Raw genomic sequence first — 22,763 nt, forward strand, 5'->3', positions numbered from 1 at the left:
CAATTGTTACAGTGCTCTTTTTCATGTTGAACTCAAATCTCTCTCTCTTATAGTTTCTGTCTTCTGAGACTCATAGAACAAGCCTCTTTCACCTTACAGCCCTTCAAATATCTGAAGCCAGCTTGACTTGTTCCCTTTAACTGTTTCTTATTAGACTTGTTTCATGACCCATCATCCCCAGACTAATTACTGTACTGTGATCGCATGTAAGCTTTTCTGGTAATCGCATCACACTGTTGAATCATATTGAGCTTATAATCGAACAGAACCTCAGAGCCTTTCTCATGATTGCTGCTCCTTTTCTTAGGTAGTTGGGTGGTCAAGAATAGAACAGGGCATTTAATTAATTACATTCTGATCCATCTCATTGATAAACCTCCCTGAAGTCTATTTGGATCCAACATTATAGCAGTCTCTCTCAGCTTCAGGTGTAGTTAGCATACCGTTGAATTTTCTTTATTTTTTAAAAAAATAAATTTATTTATTTATTTATGGCTGTGTTGGGTCTTTGTTGCTGCATGCAGGCTTTCTCTAGTTTTGATGAGCAGGGGCTACTCTTACCCTTTAATTCTCTAATCCAATTTTTGGTAGAAATATTAACCAGAGCATGGCTGAGGTTAGAGGTTAGCAATAGAGACTTTGCTCTAGGTTAATACTTTGATCAGTGCCTGTCATTGATCAGTGCCTGTGTGTTCTGTTGACTCTTAAGATGCTCCATGACGTGGGTCAGTTAAGTTGGAAAATGCTTCATACTTTAACTCCCTTTTGGACAATCATAATACACATGCAATAGTAAAGGAAAGTCTCTAAATGCTCTGCCATAAAGAAATTTATTTAACTTTGTTTAAGCCAGTATTATGTAAACCTGACAGAAGAACCCTCATTTTTATAGTAACACCAAAAAAACCCCGAAAAACAAAAGGGAAAAAAACCCACACTACAGTATTTCCCTGTCTTGTCCCAAAAGATGGCCTGAAAAATTTTGTCTGTTGTCTTGCTGATACTAGATACTATGTTTCATTTGATCTACTAGCCAATACAATAAAAAAGATAATTAATTTGGGTGGATTGGTTCAAGATGGCAGAGTAGAAGGACATGTGCTCACTCCCTCTTGCGAGAGTACTGGAATTACAGCTGACTGCTGAATGATCATCGACAGGAAGACACTGGAAATCACCAAAAAAGGTACCCCACATCCAAAGACAAAGGAGAAGCCGCAATGAGAGGGTAGGAGGGGCGCAATCACAATAAAATCAAACCCCATAACCACTGTGTGGGTGACTCACAAACTGGAGTACAATTATACACAGAAGTCCACCCACTGGAGTGAATGTTCTGAACCCCACATCAGGCTTCCCAACCTGGGGGTCCGGCAACGAGAGGAGGAATTCCCAGAGAATCAGACTTTGAAGGCCAGTGGGATTTGATTCCAGGACTTCAACAAGACTGGGGGAAACAGAGACTCCACTCTTGGAGGGCACACCCAAAGTAGTGTGTGTACCAGGACCGAAGGGGAAGGAGCAGTGACCCCATAGGAAACTGAATCAGACCCACCTGCTGGTGTTGGAGGGTCTCCTCCAGAGACAGGGTGTAGCTGTGGCTCATGGTAGGGACAGGGACACTGCCAGCAGAAGTTCTGGGAAGTGCTCCTTGGCGTGAGCCCTCCCGGAGTCCGCCATTAGCCCCACCACAGAGCCTGTAGCCTCCACTGCTTGGTCGCCTCAGACCAAACAACCATCAGAGAGGGAACTCAGCCCCACCCATCAGCAGACAAGTGGATTAAAGTTTTACTGAGCTCTGCCCACCAGAGCAACACCCAGCTCTACCCACCACCAGTCCCTCCCATCGGGAAACTCACACAAGCCTCTTAGATAGCCTCATCCACCAGAGGGCAGACAGCAGAAGCAAGAAGAACTACAATCCTGCAGCCTGTGGAATGAAAACCCCATTCACAGAAAGATAGACAAAATGAAAAGGGAGAGGACTATGTGTCAGATAAAGGAACAAGATAAAACCCCAGAAAAACAATTAAATGAAGTGGAGGTAGGCAAACTTCCAGAAAAACAATTCAGAATAATGATAGTGAAGATGATCCAGGACCTCGGAAAAAGAATGGAGGCAGAGATCGAGAAGATGCAAGAAATGTTTAACAAACACCTAAAAGAATTAAAGAACAAACACCTAGAAGAAATAAAGAACAAACAAACAGAGTTGAACAATACAAAAACTGAAATGAAAAATACACTAGAAGGAATCAATAGCAGAATAACTGAGGCAGAAGAAAGGATAAGTGACTTGGAAGACAGAATGGTGGAATTCACTGCTACAGAAAAGAATAAAGAAAAAAGAATTGAAAGAAATGAAGACAGCCTAAGAGTCCTCTGGAACAACATTAAATGCACCAACATTTGCATTATAGGGTTCCCAGAAGGAGAAGAGAGAGAGAAAGGACTCGAGAAAATATTTGAAGAGATTATAGTTGAAAATATCCCTAACATGGGAAAGGAAATAGCCACCCCAGTCCAGGGAGCACAGAGAGTCCCAGGCAGGATAAACCCAAGGAGAATTAAAGACAAAAATTAAAGACAAAAAAATTAAAGACAAAAATAAAAATTAAAGACAAAGAAAAATTATTAACAGCAACAAGGGAAGAACGACAAATAACATACAAGGGAACTCCCATAAGGTTGACAGCTGATTTCTCAGCAGAAACTACAAGCCAGAAGGGAGTGCCACGATATATTTAAAGTGATGAAAGGGAAGAACCTACAACCAAGATTACTCTACCCAGCAAGGATTGCATTCAGATTTGACGAAGAAATCAAAAGCTTTACAGACAAGCAAAAGCAAAGAGAATTCAGCACCACCAAACCAGCTCTACAACAAATGCTAAAGGAACTTATCTAAGTGGGAAACAGAAGAGAAGAAAAGGACCTACAAAAACAAACCCAAAACAATTAAGAAAATGGTAATAGGAACTTACATAATGATAATTACCTTAAATGTGAATGGATTAAATGCTCCAACCAAAAGACACAGCCTCGCTGAATGGATACAAAAACAACATCCATATATATGCTGTCTACAAGAGACCAACTTCAGACCTAGGGACACATACTGACTGAAAGTGAGGGGATGGAAAAAGGTATTCCATGCAAATGGAAATCAGGAGAAAGCTGGAGTATCAATACTCACATCAGAATAGACTTTAACATAAAGAATGTTACAAGAGACAAAGAAGGACACTACATAACGATCAAGGGATCAATCCAAGAAGAAGATATAACACTTATAAATATATATGCACCCAACATAGGAGCACCTCAATACGTAAGGTAAATGCTAACAGCTATAAAAGAGGAAACTGACAGTTACACAGTAATAGTAGGGGACTTTAACACCTCACTTAGGACAATGGACAGATCATCCTGACAAAATTAATAAGGAAACACAAGCTTTAAATGATACAATAAGCCAGATGGATTTAATTGATATTTATAGGACATTCTATCCGAAAACAGTGGATTACATTTTCTTCTCAAGTTCACACAGAATATTCCCTGGGATAGATCATATCTTGGGTCACAAATCAAGCCTTGGTAAATTTAAGAAAATTGAAATCATATCAAGCATCTTTTCCGACCACAGTGCTATGAGACTAGAAATAAAGTACAGGGAAAAAAATATAAAAAGACACAAGCACATTGAGGCTAAACAATATGTTACTAAATAACCAAGAGATGACTGAAGAAATCAAAGAGGAAATCAAAAAATACCTAGAGACAAATGACAATGAAAATACGACAATCCAAAACCTATGGGATGCAGCAAAAGTAGTTCTAGGAGGAAAGTTTATAGCAATACAATCCTACCTCAAGAAACAAGAAAAATCTCGAAGAAACAATCTAATCTTACACCTCAAGGAACTAGAGGAAGAACAAACAAAACCCAAAGTTAGCAGATGGAAAGAAGTCATAAAGATCAGAGCAGAAATAAATGAAATAGAAACAAAGAAAACAATAGCAAAGATCAATAAAACTAAAAGCTGGTTCCTTGAGAAGGTAAACAAAATTGATAAACCTTTAGCCAGACTCATCAAGAAAAAGAGGGAGAGGACTCAAATCGGTAAAATTAGAAATGAAAAAGGAGAAGTTACAACTGACACTGAAGAAATACAAAGCATTATAAGAAACTACTACAGCAACTCTATGCCAATAAAATGGACCACCTGGAAGAAATGGACAAATTCTTAGAAAGGTATAATCTTCTAAGACTGAACAAGGAAGAAACAGAAAATATAAAGAGACCAATCACAAGTAATGAATTTGAAACTGTGGTTAAAAACCTTTCAACAAACAAAAGTCCAGGACCAGATGGCTTCACAGGTGAATTCTATCAAACATTTAGAGAAGAGCTAACACCTATCCTTCTCAAACTCTTCCAAAAAATTGCAGAGGAAGGAACACTCCCAAACTCATGCTATGAGGCCACCATCACCCTGATTCCAAAACCAGACAAAGATACTACAAAAAATGAAAATTACAGACCAATATCACTCATGAATATAGATCTAAAAATCCTCAACAAAATACTAGCAAACAGAATGCAACAACACATTAAAAGGATCATACACCATGACCAAGTGGGATTTATCCCAGGGATCCAAGGATTCTTCAATATATGCAAATCAATCAATGTGATACACCATATTAACAAATTGAAGAATAAAAACCATATGATCATCTCAATAGATGCAGAAAAAGCTTTTGACAAAATTCAACACCCGTTTATGATAAAACTCTCCAGAAAGGGGGCATAGAGGGAACCTACCTCAACATAATAAGGGGCATATACAGCAGACCCACAGCAAACATCATTCTCAATGGTGAAAAACTGAAAGCATTTCTTCTAAGATGAGGAACAAAACAAGGATGTCCACTCTTGCCACTATTATTCAACATAGTTTTGGAAGTCCTAGCCATGACAATTAAAGAAGGAAAAGAAGTAAAAGGTATACAGATTGGAAAAGAAGAAGTAAAACTGTCACTGTTTGCAGATGATATGATACTACACATAGATAATCCTAAAGATGCTACCAGAAAACTACTAGAGCTAATCAATGAATTTGGTAAAGTTGCAGGATACAATAATTAATGCACAGAAATATCTTGCATTCCTATACACTAACAACGAAGATCAGAAAGAGAAAGTAAGGAAACAATCCCATTCACCATTGCAACAAAAGAATAAAATACCTAGGAATAAACATACCTAAGGAGGTAAAAGACCTGTACTCAGAAACTGTAAGACAGTGATGAAAGAAATTAAAGGTGACACAAACAGATGGAGAGATATATCATGTTCTTGGATTGGAAGAATCAATATTGTGAAAATGACTGTACTACCCAAAGCAATGTACAGATTCAATGCAACCCTATCAAATTACCAATGGCATTTTTATAGAACTAGAAAAAAAATCTTAACATTTGTATGGAGACACATAAGACCCCGAATAGCCAAAGGAAACTTGAGGGAAAAAAACAGAGCTGGAAGAATCAGACTCCCTGACCTCAGACTATACTACAAAGCTACAGTAATCAAGACAATATGGTGCTGGCACAAAAACAGAAATATAGATCAATGGAACAGGATAGAAAGCCCAGAGATAAATCCACACACCTATGGTCAACTAAACTATGACAAAAGAGGCAAGGATATACAATGGAGTTAAGACAGCCTCTCCAATAAGTGGTGTTGGGAAGACTGGACAGCTACATGTAAAAAATGAAATTAGATCACTCCCTAACACCACACTCAAAAATAACTCAAAATGAATTAAAGACCTAAATGTAAGACCGGACACTATAAAACTCTTAGAGGATAACATAGGAAGAACACTCTTTGACATAAATCATAGCAAGATCTTTTTTGACTCACCTCCTAGAGTAATGGAAATAAAAACAAAAATAAACAAATGGGACCTAATGAAACTTCAAAGCTTTTGCACAGCAAAGGAAACTATAAACGAGACAAAAAGACAGTCCTCAGAATGGGAGAAAATATTTGCAAACGAATCAATGGACAAAGGATTAATCTCCAAAATATATAAACATCTCATGCAACTCAGTATTTAAAAAAAAACAACCCAGTTGAAAAATGGGTAGAAGACCTAAATAGATTTCTCCAAAGAAGACATACAGATGGCCAAGAGGCACATGAAAAGCTGCTCAGCATCACTAATTATTAGAGAAAGGCACCTCAATACTACAATGAGGTACCACCTCACACCCATTAGAATGGACATCATCAGAAAATCTACAAGCAACAAATGCTGGAGAGGGTGTGGAGAAAAGGGAACTGTCTTGCTCTGTTGGTGAGAATGTAAGTTGATACAGCCACTATGGAGAACAGTATGGAGTTTCCTTAAAAAACTAACAATAGAATTACCGTATGACCCAGCAATCCCACTACTGCGCATATACCCGGAGAAAACCATAATTCAAAAAGACACATGCACTCCAGTGTTCACTGCAGCATTATTTGCAATAGCCAGGTCATGGAAGCAACCTAAATGCCCATCGACAGGCAAATGGATAAAGAAGATGTGGTACATATATATCATGGAATATTACTCAACCATAAAAAGGAACGAAAATGGGTCATTTGTAGAGACGTGGATGGACCTAGTGAGTGTCATACAGAGTGAAGTAAGTCAGAAAGAGAAAAACAAATATCGTATATTAATGCATATATGTGAAATCTAGAAAAGTGGTACAGATGAACTGGTTTGCAAGGCAGAAATAGAGACACAGTTGTAGAGAACAAATGTATGGACACCATGGGGGGAAGGTGGGGGATGGGGGTGGTGCTGGGATGAATTGGGAGATTGGGATTGACATATATGCATGAATATGTATAAAATAGGTAACTAATAAGAACCTGCTGTATAAAAAAATTAAAATTCAAAAAAAAAGATATGAATTTGCTTTGGCTTGTTCTTACTGGACCCGTTCTGACTGCCTCTGGATCAGTCACTTACTCTTATTGGTATGAGATCACTAGTGTGGTCTCTACCTTTTTCCATTTTTATTAGAATTGAGAGAAGATTTGTTCAATTATATGTATGTCATTTCTGCTCTGAAGATCACCCTCCTTGACAGAAAAGGTAGAGATAAAACAGAAATGGGGACTCTCCACTTTATTGTGCTGTGTATTAACTTAATATTATCAGCTCCGATCAGTGCACTTTTTCATTCCTTGGTCTTTCTAGTTCCAAAGGAGGATTCAAAACCTATTTTATTCTGTTTCATCTTCTTAAAAATAATAAACAAGACTTTTACAAATTTTACTTCATTAATGTGCTTGCTTTTATTTTCCGACACTACTCTTTGAACTTTCTGTTAAAGAATTTAAAAAGTATACACTTTTCTTGTTAGACTAACTCTTCTGAAGACCTTTCTGCCTTATCATAAGGCAAAAGAAGTTCAGACCCTAGAGGTTTGAATTGTAAAATTCACTTCGGCCAGGGATGTTGGGATGTTTTGGCAGACTCCTTGAAGTATTGCTGGCAGTGCTTTCCTGCCTTATAACCACTGTGGTCCTAGGCTATATTTTCTGGGTTTTGAAAGTAGACCCTAGTTGTACTAGGTTGAATAGGCCAGTTTGAACTATTTTCATATCATATGCTTATTTGTTGAATCAATTCATGAAATACACCCCAGTTTAATTATAAAGAAATGTTTATGTGAGGGATCAGTGTTGAAGTTTCCAATACTGGTATCTATGCATGGGAAAATGTGGAAATATTAGAATGATACTGAGTATCATGGCAACATTTGTTAACAAGCAACAGGAAAGCATTAACTCACTAATAGAAGTTTGCTTTCTCTACAGGAACAAAACTTGAACACTTTGCAAAAATTGGATGGAAAAATCATAAACATTCAGTTAATAACCCGTAAGTATTTCAGAGATATGAAATAGTGAGAATCTGGGTTATCCTGCTATGTAATATGCAACTTTATACTTGAAAAGCAAATGTAAGACCTCAAAGATGTTAACTAGAATGTTTTTCTTCTTATGAAAGGCTTGTGCCCAAGTAAACTTTTGACTACTTTTCAGTTTAGGTTTTGGTCTATTTATATTTAAAATGCCATTTAAGCTTAGTTGCTCTTTTAAGAAAGAATGTGAATGGCTAGCGTTAAAAGATGTAATTGGTCATAGGTTCTAACTCTAGTAAATTAAATTTATTATAATAATTTTAATTGGAAATAACCAGGCCCCATTTTAAACCATTTTTTAAAACTTTTCTTAGTTTGTTGTGATCAATTAAAATGTCTGTAAAACACATATTAGTGGTTGTTTTAATTACTTTATATTAAATTATTTGCATTTTAATTATGTTAGTGTCATTAACTCTTACTCTGATAGAATAATATGGTTATTTATATCCTAAAAAATAGTCCGAAGTAAAATTACATCATATGTATTACTGATAATTAATCTTTGAATCCCTAGTGCCTAGTGCAATGCATGGCTCATAGCATGTACTTAATGGTTGCTGAATAAAATTGGTTCACTGGGAAATGAATTAGTGCCACACAAGTAGAATCTCTACAAAAGCAAACCACTAGGCAATAAAAGAATAGTAGCTAACTTCACTAAATGCCAACTCTGTGTCACTGTGCTAGGTACTTTTATGTATATTTTCATTTAATTTTCTCAAGGACCCTATAAGGTAGTTATTTTTATTCTTATTTTATAGATGATGAAAATAAGGACTACAGAAATTAGGCAACTTGCTCAGGATCATTCTAAATAGTGGTAAAATAGTGTTTATATTTTTCCTTCTACTAGATTATAAACTCCTTGAGGGCAAGAGCCATCTCTTATCTTTATGTTCTTAATGCTTAGCACAGAGTCTGGAACATAATCAGTGCTCAGTAAATTGTTTCTGAACTATTAAACAAATTTTGCCATGTTTAATAAACATAAAAACATGATAAGGGACATTTTATACCACAAGTGGGTCATTACCACATATTGCTATGCTACTACCTGTTCTCCTCATTCTTCTGATTTTGAATTGATATTTGAATTCAGGGTATACCTAATTAACAAATAATATCTACTCCCATGCCCTAAATTTAGTGGTATTTTGTGAAAGATCTAAGGGTATTGTGGAAGCTTTGGTTAATTCCCTTGCTTATATAATAAAATAGAAATTCCTTCATATGAGATAACAAGCCTGTTATAATTTGGCCCGTTCTACCTTGCTGGTCTTATTTCCTACCACTTCCCTGGTTATTCTCAATCTCATCTCTCACAAGATTACTTGGTATTACTTGGTATTTCTTAAGTGTATTATACCGTGCTTGTTTCTGTGTTTTTAGTTATGCTGTTAACTCTCCCTGGAATATCCTTCTGCCCTTCTTTTGTTTGGCAAGTATCTACTTACTTATCAAGTCTCAACCCAAATATCATTGCTTCTCTTAGTACCTTCTTAAATAGGCATAATTATTTTTTCTCATGAGCTTCATTGTACTGTCTGTATATGTCTGTTACAACATATCACACTGTATCATACTTATTTATAAATCTTTCTCCTCTGATGATGATGATCCTTGAGCAGAGATTATGTCTCATCTTTATATCTTCAGTACCTAGTAGGGTATTGGAACATAGTATATGCTCAATAGAACTTTGCTGTTACTGAATAGTAGTTAGGATAAGCAGTCTTAAGCCCATAAATATGGTCTAGAGCTGATTTCTTTGTCCTTAGAACTTGGAGGACCATTAAAAATCCTTGTGATTTCCTGAAACTAGTAAGGAACTGTACCACCATATTGAGGAGGTGACAGTATGCAGTTTCCTGGCTTTGAGGCTCCAAAGAGCAGCTCTTGACCTTCCCCAGAGAAGCAAAACTTCCAAGTCTTTCTTTTACTTAACTCCCTGCCCAACCAGGTACTCATTTATCCACTCATTACAGCATTCTTCTAAAGGATTTTCATTCACTCAGCTATTATGTATTCAGTAGCCTACTATGTGCAAGACGCTGGTAAAGCTACTAGTGATATAGCAGTGAACAAGATGGGTAAATTCCTTGTCCTCATGGATCTTCTGCTATGTATTGTAAGTTCTCAATTATGTTGAATAGGCAAATGAGCTTCATCATTTAAAACTCACTGAAACAACCAAGAATAGCCTTCTAGGTTTGGCTCAAATTTCAGATGCTAACTTCTTACACTAGGTTTTGCTTGACTAGTGAAGAAAGATAATGCTGTGTTTGCTGACCAGTCATTAGAGATAACCTGTTACATATTTCTAGGAAGGTTGAGTTAAGAACCTTCTCAAGTGCTTCCTCACAGATTATAAGAATACCTAAAGGCAGTGAGAATCTGTGATCAGTAGTATAAGATTAGGGATAGCTTCTGCCACTTGAGCCTTCAGACCTGTGTCTATAACTCTCCCTCCTTACTATCTCTTGAATTCATTACTTCTTTCCATCTTTTTTTTTTTTTTAATTTTATTTTTTGGCTGCACCGCATGGCATGTGGGATCTTAGTTCCCTGACCAGGAATCGAACCCACGCCCCCTGCATTGGAAGCATGGAGTCTTAACCACTGGACCTCCAGGGAAGTCCCGCTTCTCTCCATCTTTTACTTCCAATTCCCTATTTTAGGCCCTTATCATTTCTTGCCTTAATTATTGCCTCAATCTCTTAGTTGGTTTACTTGCTTTTGGTAATGCCTTTTTAGTGTCCCTTTTCCATTCCACAGCTTTCTTGCTGAAATACAAATCTGGTCATGTCACTCCCAGCTTAATATCCTTTAGTAGTTCCTAATTGTTTTCAGTATAATGTAAACACCGTATACTGGCCTTTCATGATCTGATCCTTGTTCATGTCTCCTGCCCCCTCTTCTTCATCTTGCCTCCATATTCCTTCCCAGATGTCACGCTCTAGCTTCAATAAACTGTTTCACCTCAAGAGGCTTTGCATGTGCTGACCCTTTTGCCAGGAATTCTCTACCTCCTATTTCCTCTTATTTGCCTAACCTCAGAGAGGAAGCCCCCTTTGGTATCTGGGTTTGATGTGTATCCTGTTGGTCCCATGGCACCCTGTATAACATTTCTGTCATGGCATTTATCATACTAGAATGGTGTATTTATTGCTGTGGATTCAGACTGAGTTCCTTGAGGGTAGGGACTATGTCCATGTCCCCACTGTCTAGTACAGGATCTGGCTTAAATAAAGCATGTTTTTGAAAGTTGGTGATGGTCAAAGTTAGCTTCAGAAGCAAAGGTGCAGACAGTAGTATGCAGATCTAAGTTACATGGGCTTGATTTCTAAACACTGGAATTGCTTAATTTCCATACCAGTTGAAGTTTGCTTTTAGAAACTCCCTTATTGTATCTATTTGTGCTGCTGTCTTTCCAGAGCAATTTCTAAAACCATCTGATTATATTGTTAGAGGCACCAAAGGGGATGAAAATAAGTTTCTTCTTGGCAGTGATGAGAAAGGAAATGTGTTTTGAAGAATGCAGATATTTTATTATAGGTTTTATACATTTATTTAAGAATGCCATTAGCTTTCATTAAATGTAGTTGTATAACATTATCACCACAAAAGTTGGCTGAATTGCAAGTCATTTAATTTTGCTTTTAAGGAACTAATATTTTTGTAATTCTTCAGGAAAAAAAAAGGTATTTTATTTTAACCTGCAACTGGTTTGACACCAACTGCGTGTACTGCAATTTAATTCTGGTACCTGCCACCCAGAGTTAATGCAGACTCTATGAATTAAGACTTCACAAGACTGCTCTCACTTTAGATGCCAGATGAAGTAGGATCCCCAGGCCACCTGCACTTCTGACCAACTGGCTATAAATTCAGTGGTTCCCATGATCCTCTCATGTTTGATAATTCACTAGAATGACTCACAGAACTCAGGAAAGTACTGTACTTACTGAGGAACAGCCAAATGAAGAGGCACATAGGATAATGACTGGGAAGGTTCCTAGTGCAGAGCTTCCATGCCCTCTTCCCATGGAGTCAGGGCACAACACCCTCCTGTGAAGGTACTCGGCAACCAGGTGGCTTCACCAAAATTCAATTTCTAAAGTTTTTATTGGGGCTTCATTATACAGGCATATTCAATTAAATCATTGGCCACTAGATCTCTAGGTCCCCCTCTTCTCCCTAGGGGTCAAACTGGTTCAATAGTCCCAATCTTGTATTCGCATGGTTGATCTTTCTGGTGACCAGACCCCTGGCTCATCCCTCCCTTATCCCCCAGCTAACAAGGGGACCACCACAAGTCACCTAATTAGCATAACAAAGACACTTCTATTACTCAGGAAATTCCAAGGGTTTTAGAATCTCCATGCCAGGAACCCAGGACAAAAATTAGACAAAAGTTTTTTTATACAACATGATATTTTGGAGTTAGGAATTTTAATAATTCAATTCAAATGACTTATTTATTGTAGATTGAAATGGTTTATTGAAAGCCTATCTTTCGTTTGTGAAAAGAGTATTTGTGTGTTATTCTCTCTTTAACTTCTGGACCAGAACATCTTCAACAAAAATTGTGATTGCTACCTCACATTCTGTAACTACTTATTTTATATTTAGGTATTCCCAGTTCCAAAAGGAGTACAGTTTAGATGAAGTGATGGCATCTCAAAAAATTTTTGATTTTTTGACTATCTTACAATGTTGGTAAGAAAAACACATTTTAATATTTAATAGAAGTACTGTGCCTTCTCCCCACCCCGCCCCCCCATCCCTTGGGTAGACTGTAGGCTCTGTATCTGGGTATATCTATATCTGTATCTGCTTTTATAGAACTCCTACCAAGTATAGTCCTTACCCTGGAGTGAGCACCCTTGCTTCCTATTCCTGTCTAGACACAGATTGTCTTTTCTCTTGGAAAATTATATATTTTACTTCCTTTTCTCATGACTTCCAGCTACTCTGTTTTAATAGTATTTATTCATTTAAATGTGGCTTGGGAGGCCAGTGGAGTCCAAAGGTTTTTCCCTTGACCATTTTGTTTTCTCTGCTGTGTATTTCTACTGTAGGAAATTTTACTCAATCATACTAACTACGAGTAAAGGTAAAACAAGAAAAAAAATCAAAGCTCTAATAATGATAGTAACTCTGTCTTGAAAATTGCTTGACAATATCTGTCTCCTGGAAGACTGAGTTAGTATTGCATAGCTCCTACCTGTGCCTAACTCTCACCTGGATGTGTCCTGGAGTTACTGTCTGGGATGCAAGTGAACAAGTGACGTCCATTTTTATCTGTAGCAGTATGAGTGTCTGCCCATTTTTAAAGTACAGCTCAACTCACAGAAGGCTTCTTGTGTTTGCTGCCTTCCTTCACAGCTGCTCTAAGGAAAAGGTCTATTTTGAGGAGATCTCAAGAGTCTTAACCAAACCATGGGCTTTCTGGTATCTCCTATTCCATCCTTTCCCAGTTTCCAAAAGGATTCCAAGACTGATTATTTGGGAGATAGCAAAGTTGGCACTAGTTAGGCCTATAGTAGAATCTTTATTAGCTCAGGAATAACCTTGTGGACTCCTCAGAAGTCACCAGAAAATACCTTATGTATTTGCAGAGGCAAATCTGGGATTCTTTGCAATAAGAACTTTTTGGGAGAGACCTTTAGAGACCAAGCAGTGACTGATAGCATTTAAATTCTTGTTAGAAGTTCAGTCTTCAGGTGTGAAGCATGTATAATTTTTAACTGCAGATATTACAAAGACAGTCCAATGACCAGAAAGCATACACCCAGCCTTTCCACACTGAAAGAACTCCTAGACTGAAATCCTAAGACCGAGGTGAACCAGGTATGAATAACTATTTTCACCTCCTCTTAGTCCCACTTCAGATGGTGCTGCAGCGGCAATTTTGGCTAGTGAAGCATTTGTACAGAAGCACGGCCTGAAATCCAAAGCTGTGGAAATTTTGGCTCAAGAGATGGTGACTGATATGCCAAGCACGTTTGAAGAAAAAAGCATTATTAAAATGGTGTGTCTGAGATTCTGTTTTATTAATCAGTCAAGGGATTTCTTTTTCAAAATTTGAAGGTGACATCATGTCATCAGCTCTGAACGTTATTTACTTGAAAAAAATTGGTCTAGAAAATTTAATATTATAACCCATCCTTAAGAATCTGTTAAGGGAAAATAACTGATAAGAACATATGCATGCACTTTTAACTAACTAGTGTGCTGTTTTTAAAAATTTTGAGTTGCCTAAATATGCCCAGAACTCCAGAGTTAAGGGAAAAACAAAGTTAAGGGAAAAACAAAGATATTTTCAGGAACTGTTTTGCACTTTAAAAATCACTGATTGAAGATTGAGTACAAAATGGAGGAAGTAAAAAAGATAAGAATTCTGACCTGAGTTAGTTGAATATTTGAAGATACATACATATATACACATATAAAAATTGCATTATGTACACACACATATATAAATAAGCATATGATTTACGTTAAAGTTTACAAAATGATTTTACAACAATGCTTTGAATTTTAAAATGTTTCTGTAACTTGCCCAAGATCACACAAGCTAGGGTGTGGCAGAGGTGAAACTTATACTCAGGTTTTCTGATTGTAGTACATTTCCATCACATCACAGTTTTATTCCTTGGAAAAGAGGTGAGTTTGCATGTTATTATCTGAGACCAAAGGGGTGTTAATAGCATGAATATTGGAAAAATGGTTTGAATCCTATATGATCTTCTAAAAGAAGATTGTTTATTTTCATATAGAAGTTCACCCATAGTTTTCAGTGTATCTGAATCATAATGATCTCTTGATAAATCTCTTCAACCTATCTACCACAACTATATATTGTGGTTTGATAGAGTTTTTGTAACTTTGCACAGGATATGGCATGAGGAATTGTAAGTCCTTTTTATAGTACAAAATGTAATGTGTATGTTCATTCTCCCTCCTGGATATTCTTTTATTTGGACTGTCTGTGTAATACAGAATTAACTGAGATTTCAATATTTATGGTCAGTTCTCAACTGTTAAGGTTATACATATTAATCTCATATAAGCCTTATATAAAAGTCCCAGTTTTGATGCCCTTAATTTATTTATATATGGTTTTGGTTTTAGGTTGGCTTTGATATGAGTAAAGAAGCTGCCAGAAAGTGCTATGAGAAATCTGGCCTGAGACCAAGTGATATTGATGTAATAGAACTTCATGATTGCTTTTCCACCAATGAACTTCTTACTTATGAGGCACTGGGACTCTGTCCAGAAGGTAATATCTTTGATGAGATGCAGATTAACTTACTACATGTCACTGAGAACATTTCACTTTCATCATAAAACAAAACAATTCACTAATTGCCTTTCCCTCCATGTTGACTCTGCCACACTGTGCAAAGCGAATGGAAGCTATCCTGATCTTGGACTTTTAGAACATGTAGTCTTGGACAGTACCAAATGAGATGACAGAGTATACAAATAATTTGTTTTATGTAAATCAGGGGTACTTGTAATGCACTGTTAAGTAAAAAAAAAAAAAAAGGATAAAAAAGTCACGTATGTAATTCCAGCTATTTCAAACTGTGTTTGAATAAAGACCTGAAGAAAGGAAAATGGAAAGACTAGTTGGTGGGATCTGGAGGATTTTTTTTTTTCTTTTTGTTTTTAAAGTGGTTGTACCATTTTCCATTACTACTAGCAGTATGTGAGATTTCAGTTGTTTCACATTCTCATCAACACTTGATGTGGTCTTTTTAAATTTTTTTAAAAGTTTTTAAATTTCAGCCATTTAAATTTAAGTTTTTAAATTTCAGCCATTCAAAAGAGTATATAGTGGTGTTTTATTTTAGTTTTATTATGCATGTCCCTCATGACTAGTGATGTTGAGCATCTTTTCTTGTGCTTGTTGGTCATTCATATATCTTTTGTGAAGTGTCTGTTCAGACCTTTTGCCCTTTGATTATTGGGTTACTTGTCTTTATTGTGTTGTAAAATTTATATAAATGTATATTCTGGATACAAGTAATTTGTCTGATATATGTGGGCTGTGAATGTTTTCTCCCAGTCTGTGGCTTACCTTTTTGTTTTATTAATAGTGTCTTTTGAAGGACAAATTAAAAAATTTTTGATTATCAATTACATATTTTCTTATCAATTTTTTTAATGGTTCAGGCCTTTTACATTCCAAGAAACTTGCCTACTGCAAGGTTGTAAAGATTTTCTTCTATTTTTATTCTAGGAGTTCTGTAGTTTTAGATTTTACATTTAAGTACATGATCTATTTTGAGTCAATTTTTATGTTTGGTGTAAGGTAAAGGTTGATATTACTCTTTTTTTCCCCATACACATATTCAGCACCATTTATTGGAAGGACTTTTCTCTCCCCATTGAATTGCCTTGGCACCTTTGTCAAAAATTGCCCATATATGTGAGGGTCCATTTTCGGATTCTCTGTTCTATTCCAATGATCTACATGTCTACCTTTTCACCAATACCAAGTTAGTTTGGCTACTGTGTTTATTCAACTACACTCTACTATACTATATCAGATAGGATAAGTTCTCCAGTTTCGTTCGTTTTAAAAATCATTTTGGTTATTTTAGGTCCTTTGCATCTCCATGTACATATTAGAATTAGTTTGTCAATTTCTACAAAATAAAAAGCTTGCTGGAATTTTCATTGAGTCTGTAGATTGATTTAGAGAGAACTGTCATCTTAACAATGTTGAATCTTCCAGTCCATTAGATGTGTATATGTTTCCATTTGTTTAGCTCTCCTTTAACTTCTGTTAGAATGTTTGTAGTTTTCAGTATAGCCCTTAGGTGTCTTTTGTTAGGTTTATTCCTTGGTATTTTATGGGTTTTGGCATAATGTTTTTTTTAACCTTCATTTTCCAATGTTTGCTGATAGTATATAAGAATACAATTGATTAAAAAAAACTTGGAAACTGTAACTTTGCTAAATTCATTTGTTCTAGTCGTTATTATGCAGATTATGAGTGATTTTTCATATAAACAATCATGCCATTTGCCAATGACAGTTTTTTGTCTTCCTTTCTGATCTTTTTATTTTTTCTTACCTTACTGCAATGACTGTGAGCTCTAGTACCATACTGAATAGAAGAGGTGAAAGTGGGCATCATTACCTTATTCATGATCTCAGGGGATGCACTTTAATATTTTACCATTGTGTATAATGTTAGCTATAGGTTTTTTGTTGATACCATTTATCATGTTGAGAAAGTTCCTTACTATTCTTAGCCTGCTGAGGTTTTTTATTTTGTTGTTGTTTTGTCATCAAGGGGTGTTGAATTTTCAAAAAATTCTTCTACATCTGTTAAAATGATCTATGTGGATTTTGTCCTTTATTCTTTTCACATGGTGAATTACATTAATTTTGAATGTTAATCTAACCTTATATTTCTGGGATTAATCGTACCTTTTAATATATTGTTAGAATCAATTTGCTAACATTTTGTTAATGAAATTTGTTTATATATTCATGAAGGATATTTGTCTGTAGTTTTCTTTTTTTCCAAGTTGTTTTATTCCAGTCTCATAAAATAAATTGAGCAGTGGTCACTCATTCTCTATTTGCTGAAGTAGTTTCTGTAAGATTAGTGTTAGTTCTTCCTTGACTGTTTCATTACCAGTATAATCAAGTAGATTAAAGTTTTCTTTGGGGGGGATGTTTTCAATAAATTAAAATTTCTTAATAGATATAGGCCTGTTTATAATTTTATTTATTTACTTATTTTTTAACATCTTTATAGGAGTATAATTGCTTTACAGTGGTGTGTTAGTTTCTGCTTTATAAAAAAGTGATTCAGCTATACATATACATATATCCCCATATCTCCTCCCTCTTGCATCTCCCTCCCACCCTCCCTATCCCACCCCTCTAGGTGGTCACAAAACACTGAGCTGATCTCCCTGTGCTATGTGGCTGCTTCCCACTAGCTACCTACATTTGGTAGTGTATATATGTCCATGCCACTCTCTCACTTCGTCCCAGCTTACACTTCCCTCTCCTCGTGTCCTCAAGTCCATTCTCTACATCTGCACCTTTATTCCTGTCCTGCCCCTAGGTTCTTCAGAAAATTTTTTTTTAAGATTCCATATATATGTGTTAACATACGGTATTTGTTTTTCTCCTGACTTACTTCATTCTGTATGACAGACTCTGGGTCCATCCACCTCACTACAAATAATTCAATTTCATTTCTTTTTATAGCTGAGTAATATTCCATTGTATATATGTGCCACATCTGCTTTATCCATTCATCTGTCGATGGACACTTAGGTTGCTTCCATGTCCTGGCTATTGTAAATAGAGCTGCAATGAACATTGTGGTACATGACTCTTTGAATTATGGTTTTCTCAGGGTATATGCCCAGTAGTGGGATTGCTGGGTCGTATGGTAGTTCTATTTTTAGTTTTTTAAGGGACGTTGGTACTGTTCTCCACAGTGGCTGTATCAATTTACATTCCCACCAACAGTGCAAGAGTGTTCCCTTTTCTCCACACCCTCTCCAGCATTTATTGTTTGTAGATTCTTTGATGATTGCCATTCTGACTGGTGTGAGGTGATACCTCATTGTAGTTTTGATTTGCATTTCTCTAATGATTAGTGATGTTGAGCATCCTTTCATGTGTTTGTTGGCAATCTGTATATCATCTTTGGAGAAATGTCTATTTAGGTCTTCTGCCCATTTTTGGATTGGGTTGTTTGTATTTTTGAGATTGAACTGCATGAGCTGTTTATATATTTTAGAGATTAATCCTTTGTCAGTTGCTTCATTTGCAAATATTTTCTCCCGTTCTGAGGGTTGTCTTTTCGTCTTGTTTCTGGTTTCCTTTGCTGTGCAAAAGCTTTTAAGTTTCATTAGGTCCCATTTATTTTTGTTTTTATTTCCCTTTCTCTAGGAGGTGGGTCAAAAAGGATCTTGCTGTGATTTATGTCATAGAGTGTTTTGCCTATGTTTTCCTCTAAGAGTTTGATAGTGTCTGGCCTTACATTTAGGTCTTTAATCCATTTTGAGTTTATTTTTGTGTATGGTGTTAGGGAGTGTTCTAATTTCATTCTTTTACATGTAGCTGTCCAGTTTTCCCAGCACCACTTATTGAACAGGCTGTCTTTTCTCCATTGTATATTCTTGCTTCTTTTATCAAAAATAAGGTGACCATATGTGCGTAGGTTTATCTCTGGGCTTTCTATACTGTTCCATTGTTCTGTATTTTCTATTTTTGTTCCAGTACCATACTGTCTTGATTACTGTGGCTTTGTAGTATAGTCTGTAGTCTAGGAGCCTGATTGCTCCAGCTCCATTTTTCTTTCTCAAGATTGTTTTGGCTATTCAGGGTCTTTTGTGTTTCCACACAAATTGTGAAATTTTTTGTTTTAGTTCTTTGAAAAATGCCATTGGTAGTTTGATAGGGATTGCACTGAATCTGTAGATTGCTTTGGGTAATATAGTCATTTTCACAATGTTGATTCTTCCAATCCAAGAACATGGTATATCTCTCCATCTGTTTGTATCATCTTTAATTTCTTTCATCAGTCCTACAGATTTCTGTATACAGGTCTTTTGTCTCCTTAAGTAGGTTTATTCCTAGGTATTTTATTCTTTTTGTTGCAATGGTAAATGGGAGTATTTCCTTAATTTCTCTTTCAGATTTTTCATCATTAGTGTATAGGAATGCAAGAGATTTCTGTGCATTAATTTTGTATCCTGCTGCTTTACCAAATTCATTGATTAGCTCTTGTAGTTTTCTGGTAGCATCTTTACGGTTCTCTATGTATAGTGTCATGTCATCTGCAAACAGTGACAGCATTACTTCTTCTTTTCTGATTTCGATTCCTGTTATTTCTTTTTTTTCTCTGATTGCTGTGGCTAAAACTTCCAAAACTATGTTGAATAATAGTGGTGAGAGTGCACAACCTGGTCTTGTTCCTGATCTTAGAGGAAATGGTTTCAGTTTTTCACCATTGAGAATGATGTTGGCTGTGGGTCTGTCATATATGGCCTTTATTATGTTGAGTTAAGTTCCCTCTATGCCTACTTTCTGGAGGGTTTTAATCATAAATGGGTGTTGAATTTTGTCGAAATCTTTTTCTGCATCTATTGAGATGATCATGTTGTTTTTTGTTCAATTTGTTAATATGGTTTTTCACACTGATTGATATGCGTGTATTGAAGAATCCTTGCATTCCTGGGATAAACCCAACTTGATCATGGTGTATGATCCCTTTAATGTGCTGTTGGATTCTGTTTGCTAGTATTTTGTTGAGGATTTTTGCATCTATATTCATCAGTGATATTGGCCTGTAGTTTTCTTTCTTTGTGACATCTTTTTCTGGTTTTGGTATCAGGGTGATGGTGACCTTGTAGAATGAGTTTGGGAGTGTTCCTCCCTCTGTTATATTTTGGAAGAGTTTGAGAAGGATAGGTGTTAGCTCTTCTCTAAATGTTTGGTAGAATTCGCCTGTGAAGCCATCTGGTCCTGGGCTTTTGTTTGTTGGAAGATTTTAAATCACCGTTTCAATTTCAGTGCTTATGATTGGCCTGTTTTTATTTTCTATTTGTTCCTGGTTCAGTCTCGGAAGGTTGTGCTTTACTAAGTATATGTCCATTTCTTCATGGTTGTCCATTTTATTGGCATATAGTTGCTTGTAGTAATCTCTCATGATCCTTTGTATTTCTGCAGTGTCAGCTGTTAATTCTTTTTCATTTCTAATTTTATTGATTTGAGTCTTCTCCCTTTTATCCTGATGAGTCTGGCTAATGGCTTATCAATTTTGTTTATCTTCAAAGAACCAGTTTTTAGTTTTATTGTTCTTTGCTACCATTTCCTTCATTTCTTTTTCATTTATTTCTGATCTGATCTTTATGATTTCTTTCCTTCTGCTAACTTTGGCAATTTTTTGTTCCTCTTTCTCTGATTGCTTTAGGTGTAAGGTTAGGTTGTTTATTTGAGATGTTTCTTGTTTCTTGAGGTAGGATGATATTGCTGTAAACTTCCCTCTTAGAACTGCTTTTGCTGCATCCCATAGGTTTTGGGTCATCGTGTTTTCATTGTCTTTAGGTATTTTTGATTTCCTCTTTGATTTCTCCAGTGAGCTCTTGGTTATTTAGTAGTGTATTGTTTAGCCTCCATGTGTTTGTATTTTTTACATATTTTTTTCCCGTAATTGATATCTAGTCTCATAGCGTTGTGGTTGGAAAAGATACTTGATATGATTTCAGTTCTCTTAAATTTACCAAGGCTTGATTTGTTACCCAAGATATGATCTATCCTGGATAATGTTCCATGAGCACTTGAGAAGAAAGGGTATTCTGTTATTTTTGGATGGAATGTCCTATAAATATCAATTAAGTCCAACTTGTTTAATGTGTCATTTAAAGCTTGTGTTTCTTTATTTATTTTCATTTTGGATGATCTGTCCATTGGTGAAAGTGGGGTGTTAAAGTCCCCTACTATGATTGCGTTACTGTCGATTTCCCCTTTTATGGGCTGTTAGCATTTGCCTATGTATTGAGGTGCTCCTATGTTGGGTACATAAATACTTACAATTGTTATATCTTCTTCTTGGATTGATCCCTTCATCATTATGTTGTGTCCTTCTTTGTCTCTTGTAATAGTCTTTATTTTAAAGTCTATTTTGTCTGATATGGGAATTGCTACTCCAGCGTTCTTTTGGTTTCCATTTGAATGGAATATCTTTTTCCATCCCTTCACTTTTAGTCTGTAGGTGTCCCTAGGTCTGAAGTGGGTCTCTTGTAGACAGCATACATATGGGTCTTGTTTTTGTGTCCATTCAGCCAGTCTGTGTCTTTTGGTTGGAGCATTTAATCCATTTACATTTAAGGTAGTTATCAATATGTATGTTCCTATTACCATATTCTTGATTGTTTTGGGTTTGTTATTGTAGGTCTTTCCTTCTCTTGTGTTTCCTGCCTAGAGAAGTTCCTTTGTCATTTGTTGTAAAGCTGGTTTGGTGGTGCTGAATTCTCTTAGCTTTTTCTTGTCTGTAAAGTTTTTAATTTCTCTGTCAAATCTGCATGAGATCCTTGCTGGGTAGAGTAATCTTGGTTGTAGGTTTTTCCCTTTCAACACTTTAAATATGTCCTGCCACTCCCTTCTGGCTTGCAGAGTTTCTGCTGAAAGATCAGCTGTTAACCTTATGGGGATTTCCTTGTATGTTATTTGTTGTTTTTCCTTTGCTGCTTTTAATATTTTTTCTTTGTATTTAACTTTTGATAGTTTGATTAATATGTGTCTCGGTGTATTTCTCCTTGGATTTATCCTGTATGGGACTCTTTGCGCTTCCTGGACTTGATTATTTCCTTTCCCATATTAGGGAAGTTTTCTACTATAATCTCTTCAAATATTTTCTTAGTCCCTTTCTTTCTCTCTTCTTTTTCTGAGACCCGTATTATTCAAATGTTTGTGTGTTTAATGTTGTCCCAGAGATCTCTGAGACTGTTCTCAATTCTTTTCATTCTTTTTTCTTTATTCTGCTCTGTGATAGTTATTTCCACTGTTTTTTCTTCCAGATCACTTATCCATTCTTCTGCCTCAGTTATTCTGCTATTGATTCCTTCTAGAGAATTTTAAATTTCATTTATTGTGTTGTTCATCATTGTTTGTTTGCTCTTTAGTTCTTCTAGGTTCTTGTTAAACGATTCTTGTATTTTCTCCATTCTAGTTCCAAGATTTTGGATCATCTTTACTGTCATTATTCT

At 36.0% G+C, this 22,763-nt stretch overlaps 1 protein-coding gene across 4 annotated transcripts in view; it reads left to right on the top strand.

The window, feature by feature from the left end:
* Positions 1-22,763, top strand: part of SCP2 (sterol carrier protein 2) — a 165,499-nt gene that overhangs the window by 55,064 nt on the left and 87,672 nt on the right. For all 4 annotated transcript variants that reach the window (XM_079933816.1, XM_079933817.1, XM_079933818.1 and 1 more), the window contains 4 exons: positions 7,895-7,958; positions 12,637-12,723; positions 13,888-14,038; positions 15,142-15,289. In XM_079933816.1, the coding sequence (XP_079789942.1) occupies positions 7,895-7,958; positions 12,637-12,723; positions 13,888-14,038; positions 15,142-15,289 (450 nt within the window). The remainder of the gene's footprint in view (positions 1-7,894; positions 7,959-12,636; positions 12,724-13,887; positions 14,039-15,141; positions 15,290-22,763) is intronic.

This window comes from Stenella coeruleoalba (genome assembly GCF_951394435.1).
Source record: "Stenella coeruleoalba genome assembly, chromosome: 1".
NCBI lineage: Eukaryota > Metazoa > Chordata > Mammalia > Artiodactyla > Delphinidae > Stenella > Stenella coeruleoalba.